The sequence below is a fragment of the Armigeres subalbatus genome, chromosome 2, assembly GCF_024139115.2.
Source record: "Armigeres subalbatus isolate Guangzhou_Male chromosome 2, GZ_Asu_2, whole genome shotgun sequence".
Taxonomy (NCBI): Eukaryota; Metazoa; Arthropoda; class Insecta; order Diptera; family Culicidae; genus Armigeres; species Armigeres subalbatus.
In genome coordinates, this window is record NC_085140.1 from 235,975,669 (window position 1) to 235,999,209 (window position 23,541).

The 23,541-nt window shown below is 33.1% G+C and overlaps 2 protein-coding genes across 9 annotated transcripts in view; one reads left to right on the top strand and one right to left on the bottom strand.

Annotated features, from left to right (window-relative positions):
* LOC134211923 (choline/ethanolamine kinase) overlaps positions 1 to 23,541 on the top strand; it is a 73,445-nt gene that overhangs the window by 12,811 nt on the left and 37,093 nt on the right. For 5 of the 7 annotated variants that reach the window (XR_009979151.1, XM_062689325.1, XM_062689326.1 and 2 more), the window contains one exon: positions 9,438 to 9,467. The exons of the other annotated variants lie outside the window; for them this stretch is intronic. Coding sequence is in view for 4 of the 5 variants with exons in the window: in XM_062689325.1 (XP_062545309.1) it covers positions 9,438 to 9,467 (30 nt within the window). In the remaining variant the exon portion in view is untranslated. The remainder of the gene's footprint in view (positions 1 to 9,437; positions 9,468 to 23,541) is intronic. 7 annotated transcript variants of the gene reach the window in all.
* Positions 17,988 to 22,280, bottom strand: LOC134211921 (probable cytochrome P450 9f2). Of its 2 annotated transcripts, none has more exons than XM_062689318.1 (3): positions 22,177 to 22,280; positions 19,524 to 19,806; positions 17,988 to 19,471 (listed from the first exon to the last, which is right to left on the bottom strand). In XM_062689318.1, the coding sequence occupies exons 2-3, from the start codon at positions 19,733 to 19,735 to the stop codon at positions 18,073 to 18,075; spliced, it is 1,611 nt and encodes a 536-aa protein (XP_062545302.1). In that variant the 5' UTR covers positions 19,736 to 19,806; positions 22,177 to 22,280; the 3' UTR covers positions 17,988 to 18,072. The 2 variants fall into 2 exon arrangements, with proteins under 2 accessions (XP_062545302.1, XP_062545301.1); XM_062689317.1 differs by lacking the exon at positions 22,177 to 22,280 and adding an exon at positions 21,951 to 22,041.

Genomic DNA, 23,541 nt, shown 5'->3' on the forward strand with positions numbered 1-23,541 from the left:
TCAGTATGCTTCGTTTCCAGTTACGTATTACTTGACATCAGGGAAGGAACGCTAAAATAGCTCACAGAGATTCCAATACTCACGCTTCCACTGGTCTTCCGATGACGAATTGACCGCCAGCTAATAGGGTTGCGTGATACTTGGCCTGGTAGTGTAACTTCCTGGGCATTGTTGTCCTTCTGACATCAACTAGAGTGAGAGGGTGCGTCCTGTGGGGTCTGCCTAGGATGTAATTGGGGTTCGACGATGGGCTCTGTTGAACTTCTATAAAAGCACCATGTGTCCACAAAGCAGGCCCTATCAAAACGAACGTGTGCCGCTCAAAGCGCACTAGCCTAGTCCTGGTGTTAGGTGGGGCTCTAAACAAATTTGACCCGATTAGATCAGGCGTTTGTTTACCAAGGAAGCAGCTCTAACAATAAATCTTATCTGGCATCCAACGACTGAGTATGAAATACTATTCCCCGGAAGCTATACCTAAGATGACAGCCCCATCCCGGTGGATAGGGAATTTTGGGGCAACAACATACTGTTCCCGAAACTTCAATTTGTTCGAGAATCCGATAAAGTAAAGTAAAAATCTGTCACATGTTGTGCAATTAGATAAATCGAGTTTTCAAACATAGTAATACACCTGGAAATAATGCACAATATCGGCTAGGCTTTCTAACGATGTATTAGCTTTCAGAATTTATCGTCGAAAAAAACACTTACTCATATTACAAAAAAAAATGCATGGGAAAGGCACCAACATCGCTAGGTGCTGGATTAACTTAGAGCTTTTTCTCTGTGATTGACAATTTCTTGTTTTTTGGGAGTTTTAATTTTAGGTTTTTTTTTTATTTTAGTCATTCAGTTTTAGTCTGGCAACCGAAATTTTTAGAGTAAGGAGTAGGTTCCTTGGAGAAGTTGATCTTGTAATCGATTGAAACAATAAAGTTGCATTGTTTTATATTAAGAGAAGAGAAATTAATCGAAAACGCAGATCAATCCACCTAGCTTTGGTTGTGCCTTTCTCGCGCATTTTAAAAATGAGAAAAACACATAAGAGAATTGCACTTTAGGGGAACAGATTATACTATTTTCATCAATTCATATCTATTTGCGATAATTCGTCAATGCATTGCAGCAATCTCAGAGAACAAAATTGTTCGACTTAATTTTTTTTTCTAAAAGGGGACCCTTGGCAAAAAACAATGCTTTGTCAATAACTCTGGAACACAATGGCCGATCGGGTTAATTTTCAAAAAAAAACAATGGATTCTGTGTCCAATGCAATTTGTTTCATGCAAATCGGATGATGCTAAGTGTCCAAAAGTGTATCTCACATTTTTGTACACACACATGCTTGTCGATCTAGGTAAGATATTATTGTTGGTTACGCAATAAACTTCCATGGATACGGGTCGTCGGTATCGGGGAAGTTCTCGCCGCCGGGGGACTTCCCGTCGGAGTAGGACAGATTCGGGACTATCTGAGTTGATTGTGACCACGTCGAGAGCTGAATGGCTCAGCAATGAAGTGGTGCTGAATGGTACGTGAAAGATAGACAGAGAATTAGCAGTTCTAGAGGCTGGACACTAGACTGGACCAGCTTTGTATGGGGAGAAAAAAAGGTTGTCGAGAACATCAATCTCTGAAATTTTCAGCTCAATCGCTTGTTGCATAAGCCTGCACAAATGATTTGAAGTTTGCATGGGGGGTTCAGCCCAAAATACATACATAGAAAATTAGATCTCCGTCACTCTTTCGTTTTAGAAATTTGTTCGGTATTCCCGATCGAGCTCAGAATTGCAACAAAGGTGGTTGATATATTAGTTATCAATTCCACATGATGAACAATGAATCATCAAATGAACTTTTGTATAGTTTCAGCTGATTGCCCCGTAAAATTCGACAACTTTTCATATACTGGGCCAGTCTACTGGACACGTGAAGTGTATGAGCATAGTCCCCCTCCGAAGTATTGACGTCCAGTAAGTCCCGGGGGAATCAAGGCTCTAGGAGAGAGGGTAACGCAAATAACCTTCAGTTACAAGAGTACACACTTGAAATCGTCGCGAATTTCTGTGAAATTTCACCGAAATCTCAACAGCTGGGAACTTCATTCGGTAAAAATTTTACAGATTTTTGGTGGTTTTGACAGTTGAACAAAGGAAAATACTGCAGAAAATCGGTGAAATAATTACCGAACAAATCTCTTATTGAGATTTCAGTGAATTGAAGCTCAGGTCACCGAAATCATGAAATGATTTTAAGTGTGTGAGTTTTAATCAGGTCAATATTCCGTCAACCCCACTCCCAGAGTGATAATTTCAGGTGACTGTTTGCAGATTTGCCTTCATCCTTCAATATGTATATACAAATACATACGCACACACCTACATACATCACATCAATTCGTCGAGTTGAGTCGATTGGTATATAACACTATGGGTCTCCGAGCCGTCTATCAAAAGTTCGGTTTTGGAGCGGTTCTATAGCCTTTTTGTATACTTAGAAGAAAGGCTCATGTTAGATAACAATTGTAGGCCTATAAAAGTAGTTATAATTGGCGATCGAGTTTATAATTCATTAAATTGGGCTTCAATTTAAAAGATATTTTAGATACCATATAAAGATTGTCGCTTCGGTTCCCTTTGTTCTGCTGTCCGAAACATGTGTGGTACCTAACTGTCAAATCGTATGTCGCCTTCATTGACATTTAGATCCCCTATCCTCGCCAGCAAAAGATGTTCCGGATGTTATCTAGTAACTAAAATATATTTTTTCAATATGCACCTCTATGTTTGATCCTATAGAATGACACTGAAAAATTTTACTCTATGGTATTTAAAATACAGTGGAAGTTATGCAAATGATATGTTGTTGACGGCGCAGAAGTCGTTCTTACTACGTAATAGGTAAACGAAAGATAAAATAAAAGCCCATATCTCAAGGTTGCCACGTAATCTGCTTGTGCAGGTGCTGTTCTGCTGTCATATTTATTGGCTGACTTGGGGAATTCACATCGCCGAGATGAGCTAGTTTTCACGTAGAAGTGGATGACTGAATCGTAGATTTTAGCATAGCTTTGTACAGAGTATGGAACATCATTTGAATAAGTAGCAAAATATTTTGTGAATCGAACGACATGTAAAAAATTGGAATACTAATTAATTAAAAAGTTAACCTTGAGCCTGGTAGCGAGTCACTTTTAGTGACTTGGTCACTATTTACAAGTCAAATCACTATTTGCATCCAAAAGTCACTAAAAGTCACTATTTTTCGGGAAAAGGTCACTAAAGTCATTATTTTTGCTTTGCCCATTGTAAAAAATTCAAAATAAAAATCATTTTGTTCCTTTGTTATTATCAGCCAAATCAAATACAGATAGCATATATTAAATTTAGGAAATATATACCAATGAAGTTCCAAGTATATTTGTGAAAATCGAGAGGTTATTTTCGATTCATGTCCGACCAATCTTTTTATTCACAGATGAGTTTAAGTAAAATGAAAGGCTGACCTTGGGTATAGACATAAATTACAGAATTTAGGATAATTGGAACCCGAACCACATCTAGTGACAGGCGTTAATGCCACTCCGGTGACAAAGATAAGGGCAGCCTCAATTTCATAACATAACAATGATGTTTGATGTTTTTCAACGTTAGGGAGAATAATAGAGCGATAAGGGCGTCGATGACAGAAAGTACATTATGATTGTTAAATGGTTGTTGAATCCGTTTATGACAGTTAAAACCCTTGCCTTTTTTGATTGAACTTATTTAAGAAATATTAACAATTGCCAAAATAGATACCCAAAAAACTAGTGTGGAGAGTGCCAGATGAATTAAGGTCGGTTTTTAAACTCTAAAATAAAACAAAACGAATTAGATTTGAAAGTTTTTTAACCTGAGATTAGGCCGTTTACGAATATTCAATTAAAATCATGTCCTACCTCGTCTTCGAAAAGTCAAGGGGTATAATAAAATTAAAGCTATTAAAAGAAAAAAAAAAGATTTGTTAAAGAATGTTTCTGAAAATCCCTGGAAATTATGCGAATTTTTTATTTTGTAGCTCCTCAAAATATTATTTTTTTGGGGCAATAAAACCTGCTGAGAGGAGGAGGGAGTACATAATTTGTTTTTCTAAAATATTTCTATTTATTCTATTTAGGTAAACTCCATTTTTTTTAAACTTCGATACTAGAGTCTGCCATTTAGAAATTAAAGTTCATTAAAATTTCTGGATTTCTAATAAAAGACCATGGTTTTGGCTATTGGATTTCCTCAAAACTTTCATTGTAATGTCATGTGACAGAGTCTGTAAAATCTCAAAAACTTCATTTAAATTTGTTATTAAACCATACTGCTGTTCTACACCTAATTGTCCCATGTACATAGGACATCCCAGCAAACATGGGACAAATATGCGTATGACGTATGCTGCCGTTTAATAACAAATCAAATTGTATTTATAAATTTGACTGATTCATAATATTTTCTTCGTACAAACAAAATGGTAATAATTTCATATCAATTCATACGTTTATTTTTTGTAGGATATCCTGTTATGAGGTTGAGGGATATTCGATACGATTTGCGGTCAAGTAAATCCACTAAACGAAAGCTTGGTAGAAAAATGGAAAAAGTTTGGTTGGCGCTTGGTGCGATTTGGCAGAACCCCGACCAAATGTTGTTGCAACTATCAACATAATTTTGTGACACAACTTGTCACCTTGCTTGTAACTCACTACCCGTTCAAGTGACGCCAAGTAGATACCTTCTCGCGGTGTTACTTAATATGAGGTACATTGGTCACATTGCTAGCTTCTGGCTGATCCAACGAATACTACCCTCAATATCCAACTCCGTGGTACTTACCAAAGTATCGCAGTCACTGGCTTCTTGCTTCCACCATCTCCCGTCCTACAATTTGTTTGTGCCTTTTCTTGATTTCTGATAGCATTTTAGATAAGGATTTCAAAAATAATTCTTTAGTTTGCAACCTTCGAATTATACCGTAACAATGCTTGTAGCTCTATACCCTGTTCAAAACTTCATACAAAAGTCACTATTTGGTCACTTTTTCTGCAATATAAAGTCACTATTTGGTCACTTTATCGTCATCGTTGGTCACTAAAGTCACTATTTTGAACGGTATTCATCGCTACCAGCCCTGTTAACAAGTGACAATTTAACAGGTTTAAATTTAGGGGAACGGTTCGGCACTTCAACTCATATATAGCTATAGCTCCCATGGTCATCCCATTAAAACAAAGGAATTTTATTTGTTGCTTATTTTTGTGATTTTTTTCAGTTGTAAGCACGCATGTTAGCAAAAAGAAGCGACGATATTGGTGCTGTATTTCTTTGTTTTGCGATAAGATGGATATATGTTCAGTGAGTTGGAAAACGGAACAGCTCTTCTATTTCGTTTTTTTGTTGATTGCAGTTTAAATAGAATGTCACAATGTCATTGAATTTCGTAATGTAAACTTTTGCGCGATATTTTTGCTAAAACTTTGTCTAATAGTTCGTTGCTCGAAATCTAATGATTACAGAGTGAGAACCTTAGCATTTCTTAGTATACTAAATGATAAGAAAGTTTAAATTATTTACTAATAGCAGCCCGACGAACTTCTTTCGCCTAAAATTGATTTATTCTTTGATTAGTTTTCGAGTTATGCAGAAATTTCCCAGACGCATTGTCGGCCTCGATGGCGATACTAATATTATTAGTTGGCAAAAAATTATTATGCGACGCAACTTGTAACATGTAGCTAATATTATTATAGTCTGATTATGCTACAGGGCCCAGATCGAGCTTGCAAAGCAAACTGGGTGGCGGTAGACGGGTGTCTACCGATTCCAATCGGTTCAAATATGGTCTTCATATAACTTCACATATAACACATATAACTTCATAGAATATAATAACTAATAAAATCATGAAGCTTGATGTGTCACCTGATGGTATTAGCCAATATCCGTAAATTGAGCCCGAAACTGATTCCGGAGAAACGGAATCCGGAACACGGACCATATTTTGCGCCAATCAAATTCCTCATCAAATTTGGCATAGTTTATGCGTCTTCTCTATTCAAAATATCTACAATAATCATTCCCGAAATATGCGCTTTCGAAAATAGCCAAACCTTAACACTAATAATAATAATATAGAACAGCTATTTATTAGAGTCAAAAAACAAAATTTTAAAGTTTTCGAAAAAAATATTTCGAATCAAAATTTATTGTTTTTTCCTTATGTGTCTACTCTAATACTGCTTTCGTTGAAGTTGAGTCATGGGGTAATATTTTCGTTTGCGAGCACAGTCAATGAGAAATTTCTCAAGAGATCACGTCCGACGGCGGAACCATGTGGAACTAATCATTAGCAATTGTTTCAAACTTCCAGATCATGATTGTGACTGCAGTAATAATTATCAATGCCGACGACCAATATTGTAGACATTCCTCGAAGTCCATACCATTAAATAATTATCAGGCGCATGTCGCTTGTTGTTTGAGAAGGTAAACGCTGGTCTTAATACACGCTTTTGCTATCATGATTCGTCAATCTTTTATTGCCACATAAAAAGCCTCAAGTAGTTTTCTGTTTTCCCTGTAATCAGCAATTATTTCAAGTTTGTTTTGTTCTCCAGTTTAAAAAAATACAAAGCAACCCATTTAACATATTAAATAGTACACCCAGTTCTTTTTTTGCACGGATGGATTTTAGTCGATTATGACCTTTAGCGTTAATGAAACTATGAGTTAACTATGAAAAATTCACAAAAAATCAAAGAAAATTCAGGTGGTATTTAAAAAGCTGTGAAAAAATCAGGTTTAGCGGGAAATTAAAGAATAATAACCGTGTAAAAAAATATTGGGCGTAGTTTGTGTAACTAGTTCCAAAAAAATGATTTTTTCTGCACGAGTTGTACGTTTATCCAATGAGGCTTGCCGAGTTGGATAACTACGAGTGCTGAAAAATCGAGTTTTGCAACGATTATACAATGACGAAAAATGGGCTTTGATATAACAACTCTGTCACACTTAAAATAAATCGCCGAATTCGGTAAAATTTTACCGAAATCTCAACAGCAGAACTGTTCGCTAAATAATTTTACTGATTTTCGGTGATTTGGAAAAAATTACAACAATGGAAAAAAATTACAAAAAATCTGTAAAATAATTTTACCGAACGGTTCTGTGAAATGAGTTAAGTGTACCAAAATTGTATACTTTAAAGAACATTACAATAAATTATGTTGATGGCAGAGACCAATCAGATTTCATATTATCGTACCACATTGCACAGCTCGACAAGCCATGAAGCGATAGATGAGTATATTAATATATCGGATAGAATTGATGTCATGTCTTTCAAACTATTGCATTTATTATGCGTTGCAGATAATACACTGTTTGCTTCTTCTTCTTCTTCTTCTTCTTCTTCTTCTTCTTATTGGCATTACATCCCCAGACTACTGGGACAGAGCCGCCTCGTAGCTAAGTGTTCATTAACTTTTCCACACTTATTAACTGCGAGGTTTCTAAGCCAAGTTACCATTTTTGCATTCATATATCATGAGGCTAACAGATGATACTTTTATGCCCAAGGAAGTCGAGACAATTTCCAATCCGAAAATTGCCTAGACCGGCACCGGGAATCGAACCCAGCCACCCTCAGCATGGTCTTGCTTTGTAGCCGCGCGTCTTATCGCACGGCTAAGGAGGGCCCCATAGTACCCAAATGGGCGTTATAATAGATTTTATGCAACTTATTTGGCTGCATAATGGTCATTAAAGCACCCATTTCGTTGGTATGAAAAAGTAGGCCGTGTTATCACTCAAAAAACGAACACAACCAGGTATTATGATCAGGAGTTACAAACATATAGTTTACTGTGATTAGTTATGAATAGGGGAACGATGCGCCACTTCATGACAGAGCTCCTATTTCAATCCCATCAAAAACAAAGCAATTGAAAGGAATTTGGTTTGTTTATTATTTTTGTGATTTTTTTCAGCAGTGAGCACGCATGTTGACAAAAAGAAGCGACGAATTTGGTGCCGTATTTCTTTGTTTAGCGATGAGATGGATATATGTACAGTGAGATGGAGATCGGAACAGTTCCCCTAATTGTCTTTAAATGGGATGAGTCATGCATTTTAGTTTTTTGACAATGAATCACAAACAGTGGCTGGTTTCCTAACCACCGCTGCCAGCATCTAAGCGCTAACGTATATGTGATAATAGTCAGCATGAGTTCACCACCTGAAGTTTGTATGGCGAAAGATATATGCGAATTTTTTCAATAGTAGGAACTTTTCACGAAAAACTATTTGGTACCAGTTATGTAGGAAGGTGTGCTAAGGCCGACCAAATATTTTTTCTATTTAAGTGCTTATTTTCGAGATATTAAACCTTAGATGCCTTTTGCCATACTGATTTCCGAAAGTTAACTCCTACTGTGCCGCTGTATGGACGCTCAAAGTAGGTGATTCATTGCATTAGTAGTTTGTGCGACTGATTGAAAAAAAAATGAGTTTTGCAACGAGATCCACATACTATTTTTTTGAATGACGAAAAATGAGCTTCTCTAAAATAAATCGGAACCAAAATCGTTCAAAAATAAATTGTTGCAGAAAACAATAGGTTTCCAATTTAAGGGGTTGTCCACAAATTACGTAACGCAAATTCGAGCAATGTTCTACCCCTCCTGCCCCTAGCGTTACGTAATTTGTGCACGGTCTCTTATACAGCCGCATTGCATAGATCGACAAATCATAAAGTGGTAAATGAACTGGACTATGGGATATTTTGAAGTCAAACTTGTTCATCAAACTATTTTATTTATTATGCGACGTAGAGAGTACACTATTTGAACACTGACCCACGCTAATTGAGCAATGTGTATTATAGTTATGTAAAAACGCGCCGTTCGGCTCACCATTATAGATGGGCTTAAAGTACAAGCAGTTTGATATCCAAAACTAATTTCATTAGCGTTTTTAAGGACCCCCACTCGATCGGAATCAGCACGAGTGAAATTAGTACATATTGGATTTCGAAATGCTTGTCCTTAAATCAGGTACACTGGATTTTGTTTTTACACGATTTACACTTTCTTAATTTTTCACTCATCCTAAATGCTTAACGCATATTAATTACCATGTGATTTTTCTTTGAATTATTTAGGATTTTTGAAACATGTTGCAAAAGATTTTGGTGGCAAAATTGAAGTCACACGAACAAAAATACGAGCGAAAAAAAATCGTGTAAAAACAAAATCCTGTGTATTATGATCCAGAATTGCATAAAAAAATATATTGAAATTTTCTCGATGTCTAGGTATTAATATATTCTAGTTTTAATATGTTTGCATAATGCATCAAACTGAAATATGAGCATGTCATTCTAATGTTATACTATCTTTTATTTAGCGTTGTGTATTGATGGCGTATTTGGAGGAGGTAAAGTATGAGAACAAAACAATCATCAAACAATGTGCTCACACATTTCCCTGCAATAAAATTTATACTAGCAACACCTATAAAAATAAGCTTATCTCATTTGCTGTCTTCAATATATCATTCTACCTACAATTATGTATCAGAAACAAACTCCTGATAAGTAATTTGAATGAAGAATGAATGAAGAAATTTGCTTGTGGCTTTATCTTTATTGTTATGTGTATGATCGCTCAATTTCAACTACTCGTCGATATGTACTCGCATAGCGACACAAACTACTTCAACCACCTATGGCGAAATAAAACTAGTTTTATAACTAGTAGCTATCAACTTTTCTGCAAATAAAGCAGGGGAAGCATTTGCACTTTTAATGTGAAGACACATCTTTGCACTTACCTATGTGAATCCATGGACGTAACATAGATACAAAACGAGAATGCACTATATTCTTCTAATATAAATACGAGAGTGTTCATTCTCTGGTAGAGGTAAATAACAAAGTAATAACATAATAATAACAAATTTTGTTGTGATATCAGGTTTTGTTACTTGTATGTTATTCATGAATGGCATAAATTAGCATCTCAACAACAAATTTTATTATAATAGTAAAATTAGTTATTTATATGTTAGTGTGAGGAAGAGTAGAACAACAAATGAAGAACAAATTTTGCAATCAAATAAAAGATTAGAAACATTTTTGGTTGTTTGCGAAAAACCGGTGTGTGGCGGCGAAGGAAGCTCGTCCAACTCTACGGCTGACCCAGTATTCGTCCCGTAACGCTAGGTAGACACCTTTTCGTGGTGTGTTACGGAGTAAGATCTACCACACTGTGCTCTAGCTCTTACTTGCATATTCTTGTTAATGCTTATGAGTGATGGTCGGGAGTGTATGGAGTGAATTATAAAAACGCAACTCATTCAACTATATGATGCTGAACTGGACTATAGGAACTGCTGAACACTCTGACGGATATAAGCTCAGCTCTGGGTAAAGGTGAGCTTCCTAAATGCTAAACGCAACGAAATCAGATCTCTGTACAAAAACTTGAGACCTCATAAGAAAAAGCTAAAATATATTTGAACTTCAGTACCAATGCATGATCAAAATCATTATTATCTCACTTTTTTTAAGCCGAAATTGATTAAGAGGTGCTGTAGAAGCTTTTAATTGGACCTCGTGTTATAAAAAAATCACTTGTTCCTTGGTTGAAATGGTTGAAACAATAATGTATATGTACTTAAATTAACCAGAGCTCAAATTTGGAGGTACCTGAAGTTGTTATGTACAAATCAGCCAATCAGTGATCAATTCACTAATCAGGAGAGAGATAGCAAATGATAAACCACACCGTGAGCACTGACGTACGACGGGTAGCTTAGAAATAACCATAAAGCTGATAAGTCGCTGAATTACGGGGCCTAGAATAATGATCGGCATGACGCAACATGGGTGGGGTGCTACGAACTAGACCATCACGAGCAGAGACCATAAGGATGAGACAATAATTGTTTTTGTTGTTGTATCGTTCTGAAAAATGTTTATCCCGAGCAGAAAAAAATAACTTATGAATAACTTGACGAGGTATTAATTTTAAATACCACAAATACCCCGATAAGTTATTCATAAGGTTGGAAATAAGAGTTAAAAATATCAAAAATAATAACTAAAATTTATATGAATAACACCTGAGCAATAACAACTGGTATTATTTTGATAATGAATGAATAACTCAAAGTATAAAATTGTACAGAGGACTGAGTTAGTTATTGAAATGGTATTCAAGAACAAACAAATAACACCACATGATATTGGAATTCAATAGAAAAGGATAACTGAGCTTGTTATTAAATTGTGATTGAATAACAAGTTAATACTAAGATTTGTTCTTCTTGTAAATTTTTATTATTTCTATTATATTAATTACACTTAAGCTGGAAATTACAATTTCAAAATACGACACTATGAATGCTTCAAAAACCTACTGCATCATTCTTTGATTTTTTTAAAACAGTTGATTATTGAGATTAAATTAAAATTAAATTAAAATTAAATTAAAATTAAATTAAAATTAAATTAAAATTAAATTAAAATTAAATTAAAATTAAATTAAAATTAAATTAAAAATTAAATTAAAATTAAATTAAAATTAAATTAAAATTAAATTAAAATTAAATTAAAATTAAATTAAAATTAAATTAAAATTAAATTAAATTAAAATTAAATTAAAATTAAAATTAAAATTAAATTAAAATTAAATTAAAATTAAATTAAAATTAAATAAAAATTAAATTAAAATTAAATAAAAATTAAATAAAAATTAAATTAAAATTAAATTAAAATTAAATTAAAATTAAATTAAAATTAAATTAAAAATTAAATTAAAATTAAATTAAAATTAAATTAAAATTAAATTAAAATTAAATTAAAATTAAATTAAAATTAAATTAAAATTAAATTAAAATTAAATTAAAATTAAATTAAAATTAAATTAAAATTAAATTAAAATTAAATTAAAATTAAATTAAAATTAAATTAAAATTAAATTAAATTAAAATTAAATTAAATTAAAATTAAATTAAAATTAAATTAAAAATTAAATATAAAATTAAATTTAAAGATAATTAAATTAAAAGTAAAATTTAATTAAAAATTAATTAAAATTAAATTAAAATTAAATTAAAATTAAATTAAAATTAAATTAAAATTAAATTAAAATTAAATTAAAATTAAATTAAAATTAAATTAAAATTAAATTAAAATTAAATTAAAATTAAATTAAAATTAAATTAAAATTAAATTAAAAATTAAATTAAAATTAAATTAAAATTAAATTAAAATTAAATTAAAATTAAATTAAAATTAAATTAAAATTAAATTAAAATTAAATTAGAAATAAATAAAATTTAATTTAAATTAAAATTAAAATTAAATTAAAATTAAATTAAAATAAAATTAAAATTAAATTAAAATTAAATTAAAATTAAATTAAAATTAAATTAAAATTAAATTAAAATTAAATTAAAATTAAATTAAAAATTAATTAATTAAAATTAAATTAAAATTAAATTAAAATTAAATTAAAATTAAATTAAAATTAAATTAAAAATAAAATTAAAATTAAAATAAAAATAAATAAAAATTAAAATAAAATTTTAATTTAATTTTAATTAAATTAAAATTAAATTAAAATTAAATTAAAATTAAATTAAAATTAAATTAAAATTAAATTAAAATTAAATTAAAATTAAATTAAAATTAAATTAAAATTAAATTAAAATTAAATTAAAATTAAATTAAAATTAAATTAAAATTAGATTAATTAAAATTAAATTAAAATTAAATTAAAATTAAATTAAAATTAAATTAAAATTAAATTAAAATTAAATTAAAATTAAATTAAAATTAAATTAAAATTAAAATTAAAATTAAATTAAAATTAAATTAAAATTAAATTAAAATTAAATTAAAATTAAATTAAAATTAAATTAAAATTAAATTAAAATTAAATTAAAATTAAATTAAAATTAAATTAAAATTAAATTAAAATTAAATTAAATTAAAATTAAATTAAAATTAAATTAAAATTAAATTAAAATTAAATTAAAATTAAAATTAAATTAAATTAAAATTAAATTAAAATTAAATTAAAATTAAATTAAAATTAAATTAAAATTAAATTAAAATTAAATTAAAAATTAAATTAAAATTAAATTAAAATTAAATTAAAATTAAATTAAAATTAAATTAAAATTAAATTAAAATTAAATTAAAATTAAATTAAAATTAAATTAAAATTAAATTAAAATTAAATTAAAATTAAATTAAAATTAAATTAAAATTAAATTAAAATTAAATTAAAATTAAATTAAAATTAAATTAAAATTAAATTAAAATTAAATTAAAATTAAATTAAAATTAAATTAAAATTAAATTAAAATTAAATTAAAATTAAATTAAAATTAAATTAAAAATTAAATTAAAATTAAATTAAAATTAAATTAAAATTAAATTAAAATTAAATTAAAATTAAATTAAAATTAAATTAAAATTAAATTAAATTAAATTAAAATTAAATTAAAAATTAAATTAAAATTAAATTAAAATTAAATTAAAATTAAATTAAAATTAAATTAAAATTAAATTAAAATTAAATTAAAATTAAATTAAAATTAAATTAAAATTAAATTAAAATTAAATTAAAATTAAATTAAAATTAAATTAAAATAAATTAAAATTAAATTAAAATTAAATTAATTTCAAATAAAATTAAACTTAAATTAAAATTAAATTAAAATTAAAATTAAATTAAAATTAAATTAAAATTAAATTAAAATTAAATTAAAATTAAATTAAAATTAAATTAAAATCAAATTAAAATTAAATTAAAATTAAATTAAAATTAAATTAAAATTAAATTAAAATTAAATTAAAATTAAATTAAAATTAAATTAAAATTAAATTTTGTTTGATGGGTGGGTCGACACTGTAGTCTTGTAAATCAGGATTCCTGATTTTAAAATTTATTTTAGGTGGGTTTCTACGATGGTCATTCAATGTGCGGAGTGTTGTTTTCTGAAAATAATAAACATAATAAATCATAATAGAATTAAACTTTATTTCCACAACAGTAATACATACCTTATGCAAGACCTTCCCGGCATGATGTATGTAATCGAAATGGTTAGATTGTCCATCGGTTACCCTAGGGTTGATGAATTATGAGCTCCCGTGTGGGTTAGTTCACTAAAAAAATATAATAGAAATGTAGTGAATCTAATTAATTGGAGTATTCGACCATTTTGGCAGTACCCCTATTCCCATCCGCAACGTTTATTACTCGGGCGCATTTGAACCGAATTACTCGATACACGGTTAGCATCTGTAGATTCCTATGATATACAAAAAGTTTGAAACGCAGACGAGTTATCGAGTTGCGGACGGTAATAGGAGGTGCTACCCAAGTGGTCTTTTTCACAATAGCTACGTAAACTAATTTTGGATAATTATATGAATTCATACGAGATCATCGTGCCAGAAATGTAAATGCAAAATTGATAAAATGATTCGAAAAATTAGCAAGAACCTCACAAACCTGGGGCCTTAAACCTATCGGTGGGAAAAACTGGGTTTGTAGACATAAATCCTTTAAAATGTGCTGGGTCAAACCAACAAAAGGAAATCGTAAATCTTACCAACAAGCAGGAGCATACTATTTATGAGTTTAGATTGAACGGAGGAAACCTGGCAACGTTGTAGGCCAGGTTCCCACTCCTGAAAAATCAAATGGAAAATCAAAATGGATCACAAAACCACACGATCTAGCTGATTACACTCAGACAAGGAACAAGTCAACCTTAAAAGGAACCTTAAAATCAAAATAACCAACCGGAAACGGAAATTTTGGAAATTAAACTAAGCTACCACCGAAACCTCATCATCCTCTGCCAACTTATTGTTATTGTTATTTATTAATCATACGTTAGCCTGTCAGTTATTAAAACTAATTAAAACCAATTAAAGCAAAAAACTCACGTTTTACAAAAATATGACCTGGCCAAACATCCAGTCCAAGTCCAGTAGTTACCACATTACAATTTGCTTTTTGAAAGGCAGGCAAGTGGACCTAAGCTGTAGCTGAATTCACCTAAAAGATACAAGCACTAATGGGATTAAACAATAAACCTACCTTCCGGCCCTGCCAGCTGCCAACGCCCATGCCCAAACCGGCTTTCGCCGATGAAGGGCCCCCAGTTGTACCGGCGTGGCTACACCCGAAGGCGACCAGCGGGATTTTCGTCGTCTGACGCCGCGCCGACCGGGGAGCTTGGGCGTTGTCGATTACCGACTAGGTCCAGCCTCTCCTACAAGGAGGGACAGGACCGGATCAATTGCCGCAATCAGGCTTCCAGTACACAAGCCCTCGAACCGAATTCTGCCAACACACAGGAAAAGTTCCGTCCGACACTCTCCAAATCACCCCACGCGCTGCAGACACGGACCGTGCCTCTTCGTGACGAATCTCCTGCCCTTCTTCGGGTCCAACATCGCATCCACATTCCATCACATCACTGGTCACAACACAACATATTATCCCGGACTGTTTTCACCGAAAACAACGAAATCTCGAGCGAAATTTGTTTTTTTATCGAGGTGGCACTTTGCTTCCGACTACGAATAATGTAAACAAACATGTACACGCTCGTCTGGCTTAACCCTAACATGAGTTAATAACTTCCAAATCGAAAACTGATGGCTTAAGACAAAATTGACATTAATTCGACAGAATAGCCACTTATTCAATATTCAATCTTGTTAGAATAGTAATGGATGCAAATTTGGTTTGAAATTCAACCGCTTGGCGGCGCTTAGTGTATAAGGAATCACCTGTAAAATTGTATATCTCGAAATCTGTTAGTTTTAGAAATTTACCGCCTTCTACAAAGTTGTTCGAGTGATTCAAACCATTGTGACGGAGACAAGTTTAGTTTGAAATTCGACCGCTTGGTGGCGCTAGTGTATAAGGAATCACCTGTAAAATTGTACATCTCAAAATCTGTTAGATTTAGAAAGTTATCGCCTTCTACAAAGTTGTTCGAATGATTAAGACCATTGTGACGGAGGCAAGTTAAGTTTGAAATTCAACCGCTTGGTGGCGCTTAGTGTATAAGGAATCACCTGTAAAATTGTATATCTCGAAACCTGTTAGATTTACAAAGTTACCGCCTTCTACAAAGTTGTTCGAGTGATTCAAACCATTGTGACGGAGACAAGTTTAGTTTGAAATTCAACCGCTTGGTGGCGCTAGAGTACAGTGATTCACCTGTAAGATTGTATATCTCGAAATCTTCTAGATTTAGAAAGCTTGGTGGCGCTAGTGTATAAGGAATCACCTATAAAATTGCATATCTCGAAATCAGTTAGATTTAGATAGTTACCGTCTTCTACAATTTTGTTCAGGAGGTCAAAACCATTGTGACGGAGACAAGTTTAGTTTGGAATTCAACAGCTTGGTGGCGCTAGTGTACAGTAGTCGTTCGATAACTGCAAAATGTTTACTTTTCAGTTAACGAATGCCGTTCGATAACTGCAACGCATTCTAGACGTCAAACGTTTGGCAATCGACGTCAGATGCAATAAAAGTACATCTAAAAGTGCAGCGAAATGTAGCTGGCATTGAGTTTAACATCAGTTTGAAGTTTAGTAGTCCGATAACTGTTGCAACTATCGAATTGCAGTTAAAATGCATTGCAGTTATCGAACGTCTACTGTATAAGGAATCACCTATAAAATTGCATATCTCGAAATCAGTTAGATTTAGATAGTTACCGTCTTCTACAAAGTTGTTCGGGTGGTCAAAACCATTTTGACGGAGACAGTTTGAAAATAGAAAATAATATAAATTTTTGCTTGTCATAAAGACGAGTTTGTACCTTCCATTCAATTCCACCACTTCATTGTACCTTGACAGATTATTTCGACCTTACTGTTGAGGTCGAAATACGTATCTGCCAAGGTACAATCAAGTGGTGGAATTAAATGGGAAGGTACAAACTCGTTTTATGACAAGTGAAGACATTCCACTAAAAAGCTCAAAATAATTTTCTTAATAAATTTTTGATTTGAGATTCTTGATAGCAAAAAATGAAACATCGTGGCAGTTCACAAAAATTATTAAAAACGCTATATAATTTTGAATTATATACATGGTATAGCCCTGTACGCTGCTAATACGGAAAGAGTTAACGGAAAAAATTATGAAATTACCAGAAAATTTGACAGCTGATTCAGTATGGGAGAAATGACATTTTTACCTTGCGGAATAATAGTACGGAATATTTTTCCATATTTCTCCATTTATTTACATAGCAGGCGTTATTCGCGTTATGAAATTTTCCCTACTTGTCGACTCCGTACTGCTCACGGAATTTTAGTGGTGGAATCATTACTTGACGATTCCTTATCCTATCTATTTGCACAGTCCGTGTCAAAAGCGTACTAGTCTTATACCGTGGAATCAAACAAGCAATTCTGGACAAGGTTTGCTACATACAATTAGTGGCTGTTAAAACAAAGAGAGAAGGCAAAAGAGTTGTTCTGAGAGCAGAGAGAGGATTTTGGGGAATGGTATGATTCACATAATGTAATGACATACTTTAACAAACACTGTGATGGCATGATTATTGGATTTTTCGTAAAAATATTTATGAACAACAAAACAGCTATTTGTGTGGTATGCATGGTGTTAGGAAGTTTGACATTAGAATAACATCCAAAAACAGTTTCTGTTATGATAACATATTTTAGTCTTCATATGTACTTGATACTTTCTTACCCAATAGCTAGACAATAACTTATAACGTTATTAGAGCAGAGTTTGTTATTGTTATGTTATTATTTTGTTCTTCGCCTCTGCTCGGGTAAAGGTGCCATATTTCGATGTTGCTGTACAAATTTTGGTGACGGTTATTTTTTAAATCAAAATCACGGATGAGTGATATAATATCATTGCATATGCGTTACATTTTATGTTTTATGATTTTATTATATCCGTGTATAATCCCAACGTTATTAACTATCAATTAAATATACCTGTATCCTGTATTACTTTCGCATTTTCAGTCTCAAATGCATTCCATTTTCAACCCCCAGACCAGTGAACCCTTTTACAAGCTTTAGTGGCACCGGAGTTTTCTCGTTTCGCTCAAAACTGAAATTCAACAACAATGCATACATGATGGCCTTAATTTCCATCAACGCGAATCTAGAACCAATACAATTCCTCGGTCCGATACCAAAAGGCATGTACATTGTCATATCGATATTATGTCGGTTTTCTTCACTGAATCGCTCTGGTACAAACTTTTCCGGGTTCGGATAGTACTTCGGATCGCGATGAATTCCATGCACGGGAACCCAGATGCAAGCTCCTTCGTCGATGGTGAACTTCAATCCGGCACCGTCATCCAGAATGTAATCACGAACACATTTTCTATCGAAAGCAGCCACTGGCCACATTCTAAGGGATTCCGAAACGACCATGTCCATGTACTTCATCTGCTGCAGAGTATCATATGTCAGAGGCTTTCCACGAAGTTCTTTGTTGGTTTCAACAATTTCTTCGTACAATTTTTGTTGGACATCAGGGTTCATCGCTAGTTCATATGCCGTAAATACCATTCCCGTAGAAACGGTATCAAACCCTGCCAGGAAGAAAACCAAGCATTGCGCAATGAACTCCGGCTCTGTCATGGTTCTATTTATAACCGACTTGCCAATACCCGATTCTTCAACCGTTGCAAAACCTGCGGTCGTTTCCATTGTTTCCTGTTGATGTTTTAGGGTTCCTTTCTTTGCTTGCATCAAAAGATGGATCATATCCGGACGAACGATCCCGTGGGCTTCTCTAGCCCGAACTGCTTCTTTGATGATCTTGGAAAAGTATTGATTCTGTTCTTTGTCCACGATATCGACACCCAATTTAATCATCAAACCAGGAAAGAATCGCAATCCAAGTACACGCATCAGCACAATCAATCTATTGAAGTTCAACATTTGCTTTCCCATTGTGAAGAACTCGTTATCGCGGCTTTTGAGTGATTCGACTTGTAGACCAAACGCACATGTTGCTATGATATCGTTGGCCATTCTTGAAAAGCAATCCTTCATTTCGTAATCCACGTAGTTTGTTTCTTGAGATTGTTCCTTCAAAATCGTTACCATTTGAGTACTGTATTGTTCAATCAGTTCGAACATTGCTCGCATTTTGCTTCCGGTGAACGCAGGGCTTAGGATGGCTCTCATGTCTCGCCACCTTTGATCAACCATGCCTACTAGTGTCTTGTTAAAAAGAATATTTTCGTTTCCATCGTCTTCTTTGCTGTCTCCAAATAGCGGTCGTCGATTGATGAAATAATCAAAATCCTTCACCGTTACTTTCTTGATAAGATCAGGATCTCGGATAACGAACATTTTTGTAGTCATATCAAACGTCCCAAACACCCTAGAAATGGTAAACAATTTGTATTTCAGTATTATAATCATTAGTGACTTACTTTGCGCTCGGATATTTGTTGTAAATTGTTTGGATGAAATCGTTGAAAGCACATCGTTTCAACATGAGTGGACCTGTGCTGCCGAATAGAGGATAGGTGGCCGTCGAAGGAATCGGTTTGTCGTGGAAGTAGTCATAGTGCTTTTTCATCCGTCGGTAGATCACTCCGAGGACGGCTACTATGATAAGTAGTAGTAGAAGACTTAGCCCCATGGTTGCTATGATTCCATTTGCGCCGTATGCTTGACTAAATGCTGATACGGCTGGCACCGTTGGGTTTATATCTGTTGATAACGATTGATACATTTAATTGGTTGATGTGACATTACCGTTTATGGAGAATTTCAAAGATAAAGACGTTCATACACTCATATATTGAAAGAATCCAAAGCCTTATGAATGAATCACCATATATAGTCTTGTACTCCTTAGATGTGTTTCCTTCGATTGTACAATGCTCATTCACAGGGTTTGCAGAAATCGCTCTCAAAAGATAACGAACAACGATAAAAGAAAGGCAAAAACTGTTCCGAATCATATTAAACCTTGATAACAAATTTATCAAACTTGTAAGTGCGAAAAAACAGAATCGGATAGGCAGTCCCCACAAAGAAGTGATGATTTTCGCTTTGTTTTAGCTCATTTTGTGGTGGAGACCGCACAGCTGTGTAGAACAAGTTGAAATGCATCATCAGAACTAGTACTCTCCGCGTTTGGAGCTTTTTAAAAGAAATTCATCATGAGGTATAGCCTCCCGAATCACTTCTTTATTATGCGAAAAAAGTATCTCATGGTATGCTACATATCGTATATGTATACAAAGATGATAAGTGAGAGATATTTTCATTATCTTCTGGATTCAATCCCTGCCATTCATTATAGAACCTGAATGTATTCTTCATCTGAGTAATCTTCCGGTAATCTGAGAACACACGCCAACTGATGAGTTTAGTATATCGAACTGAAAATGTAATTCGATGTTTGACAGCAACATGTTTTGACAAATATTTTCAGTTCTATGAGCTGAACAATATTACCAGGATCTGCAATATGTGAACAAATCTCGCTTAACTTTTGAAAAGGTCCTAAGTAACATTTTTTTCGTGAATTAATTTGAATAGCGCAATCAACAGACCAATATGAAAGCTTTTGATTGCACTACTCAAATTGATTCATGAAAAAAATGTTACTTAGGTCCTTTTGAAAAGTTAAACGAGAAATGTACTCAAATGTTCTGACGAAATTCGCTGCATTGATAAAAAGAAGAAATCGACGATGAAAAAACGATGAATACAATTACGGCCTTGTGATCCTAGGTGCGAGATTTAGTTGAAAACCAGGACAAGTTTCAGTTGAAATGTAGAGCCATTGAAGAAGAAGGTCTGTTTTATAAGCTCATATGCATAGGACGTTGCAAGCTTTTTCTAATTCTTTGGATGCCTACGCTGCCCATGATTTCTCGCTTAACTTTTCAAAAGGACCTAAGTAACATTTTTTCATGAATTAATTTGAATAGCGCAATCAACAGAACAACGTGAAAGCTATTGATTGCAGTATTCAAATTAATTCATGAAAAAATGTTACTTAGGTACTTTTGAAAAGTTAAGCGAGATTTCATAGTTGACGTATCAACCATTGCACTTTCCGATGTAATTGGGATGATTTACGGACAAACATCACAAAATTAACACATTTCAACCCGTAGATACTTAAATGAGATTTGAATCATGCAGCGTATCGATGTTACAGCGGTTGACTTACCTTTGTAAACGCGTAGTAAGTCATATTCGCTGAAATTCTGAATGGCTGATACGTAAACTATGAAAATATGGGCAGAACGAGTGCACCTGACATTTTTGTATTTTCGCTCTCATGGTCCACAGTTTGTATGTATTTCGAACAATAATCTATTAGGATTAAGATACTATAATTAAGCTTTACATGTTTACAAGTGTATTAGTAAATTAGCATTTGCCATGCCATGACATTTTTGCGACATTCCTCAACACTGGTTGTAGGAACAAAATAAATGTCATTAGCTGATAGATATGGGACTTTGGAATCAATCTACTCGGCTTAACAAAATGAGAAGATGACTGTCGGTGCGCGTATGTAAAAGGGATAGTAGGATGCAATTGATCTAATAATGACAAGTGCCAGAAAACATCTTTCATGCATTGTTACCCACAACTACTAAGAAGAGCTACTAACAATACTGCTACGTTGTTGTATCATTGACGATAATTTTACTTTTCAAAGTCTATTTACTTAATCCAATGACAAACTTCAACAGCCAATAATATAAAACATGTCTAAAACCTAAAAAGTACGTATTATAATTTAAACAGTTAAATTACTGCTCTCTTAACTACACTTTTTCTGTTCTGGACTTTAAAAATAGTTATAACCTGATTAAAATACAACTCACAAAATACAACTTCGTTTCACGAATATCAAACGTGTGCTTTGCGCGTCCAGTCGGATCAAATGTACAAACAAAACTAAATGTTGAATTCCTTCATTGAGATTTCTCTTCAGCGTAAAACGTGTTTTGCGTTCTATAGAAGATGATTCCGCAACAAAAAATCCCAATCCTCATACCGTAATGACGTAGCACTGTAATTGCTAGCAAACACAGCTTTGCTGATACAGACCTGAAGAGAATTAAAAAACTCGCCATCGTCCATCCCCAACTCCACGTTTATGTGAAATTCACTGAATGTCAACATCAGGACTGTTCGGTTGGGTTCGGTTAGTCAACTTTTCTCTCAACATTTCTGGGTAGAGTATGTCGTGCTTGCACCGAGTTCAATTCTATATTCTAGCGCTGATAATAATTACGAGTCAGCTTAATGCATACTAAGCTGCGTCATTGCTTTAGCTAGGCAATTTATTTTTTTTATTTATGTCTACACTCTAAAATTGGTTTTGCTGGGTTTTTCAGTCTCCCTTCCCCCGTAGTAAGGTTTTCTTTTCAAACAAATTATTTGATTTTCTGCATGTTTCTTGAAAAAATTGTAACATATTCATCTATAATGGTGACACTTGGTTTACGTTGTACTGCGATGCATTCCTCGCGTCCAACGTTATGAACGTATCTGATTTCGTCGCACAAGCAAAGCTTGATCGATGTGTTCTCACGCCAAGTTTTTTCATCGTGATCAGGGTTCTTTCTAAAATTACGTAACGCTAAATTTGGTGATTTTTGACCCCCATCCTACCCCTCGTCACATTTTTTGTATGGAAGGTTTAATTTTTTTGTACGGATCGTAACGCTCGGCTTGACCCCCTCTTTCCCCCTTCAGCGTTACGTTATTTGTGAAAGGCCTCTCATCGCAAGTCACCAACATCGTATAATTTAAATAAAACATTCATTCCAAAAGTAATCGGACTCGCCCAAGTCCGGATATGTCAAAATGGAAGGTCTCTCTTCTGATTGTACGACAATTCCCCGAAAACCAATTCCCCGAATGCAATTTCCCCGAATAACAATTCCCCGAACGTAACATTTCCCCGAATGTAACAATTCCCCGAATGCAACATTTCCCCGAATTGTTTCCACAGTGCAGATAAAACTAAAACTGAAAAAGGAATCTGCGTAGTTTAACATAAAGTCGCATAATTGGCTTTTGATATAATTTTGAGTTGCAACAAAAGTGAGGGTCGCGGGACAACTCGCTTAAAAATTGTAAAAAAAAAGATGCTGGGGCATTTGGCCGAAGACAATTATGCCGAACCGTCATTAGGCCGAGTGAGAAGTAAGAAGTGAGAAATGAGTAGTGAGTAGTGAAAAGTGAGACGTGAGAAGTGAGAAGAGCGTAATGAGAAGTGAGAAATGAGAAGTTAGAAGTGAGAAGTGAAACGTGAGATGTGAGACGTGAGATGTGAGAAGTGAGAAGTGAGAAGCGAGGAGTGAGAAGTGAGTAGTGAGTAGTGGGAAGTGAGAAGTGAGACATGAGAAGTGAGAAGTGAAAAGCAAGAAATGAGAAGTAAGTACCCTAAGTAAGTACATAGTAAGA

Excerpts from the sequence above, each read along its gene's own strand:
- LOC134211921 (XM_062689318.1), bottom strand. The coding sequence starts at position 19,735 with ATGGGGCTAAGTCTTCTACTACTACTTATCATAGTAGCCGTCCTCGGA. Across the intron at positions 19,472-19,523 it reads AACAAATATCCGAGCGCAAA|GGTGTTTGGGACGTTTGATA; the intron begins GTAAGTCACTAA and ends TACCATTTCTAG.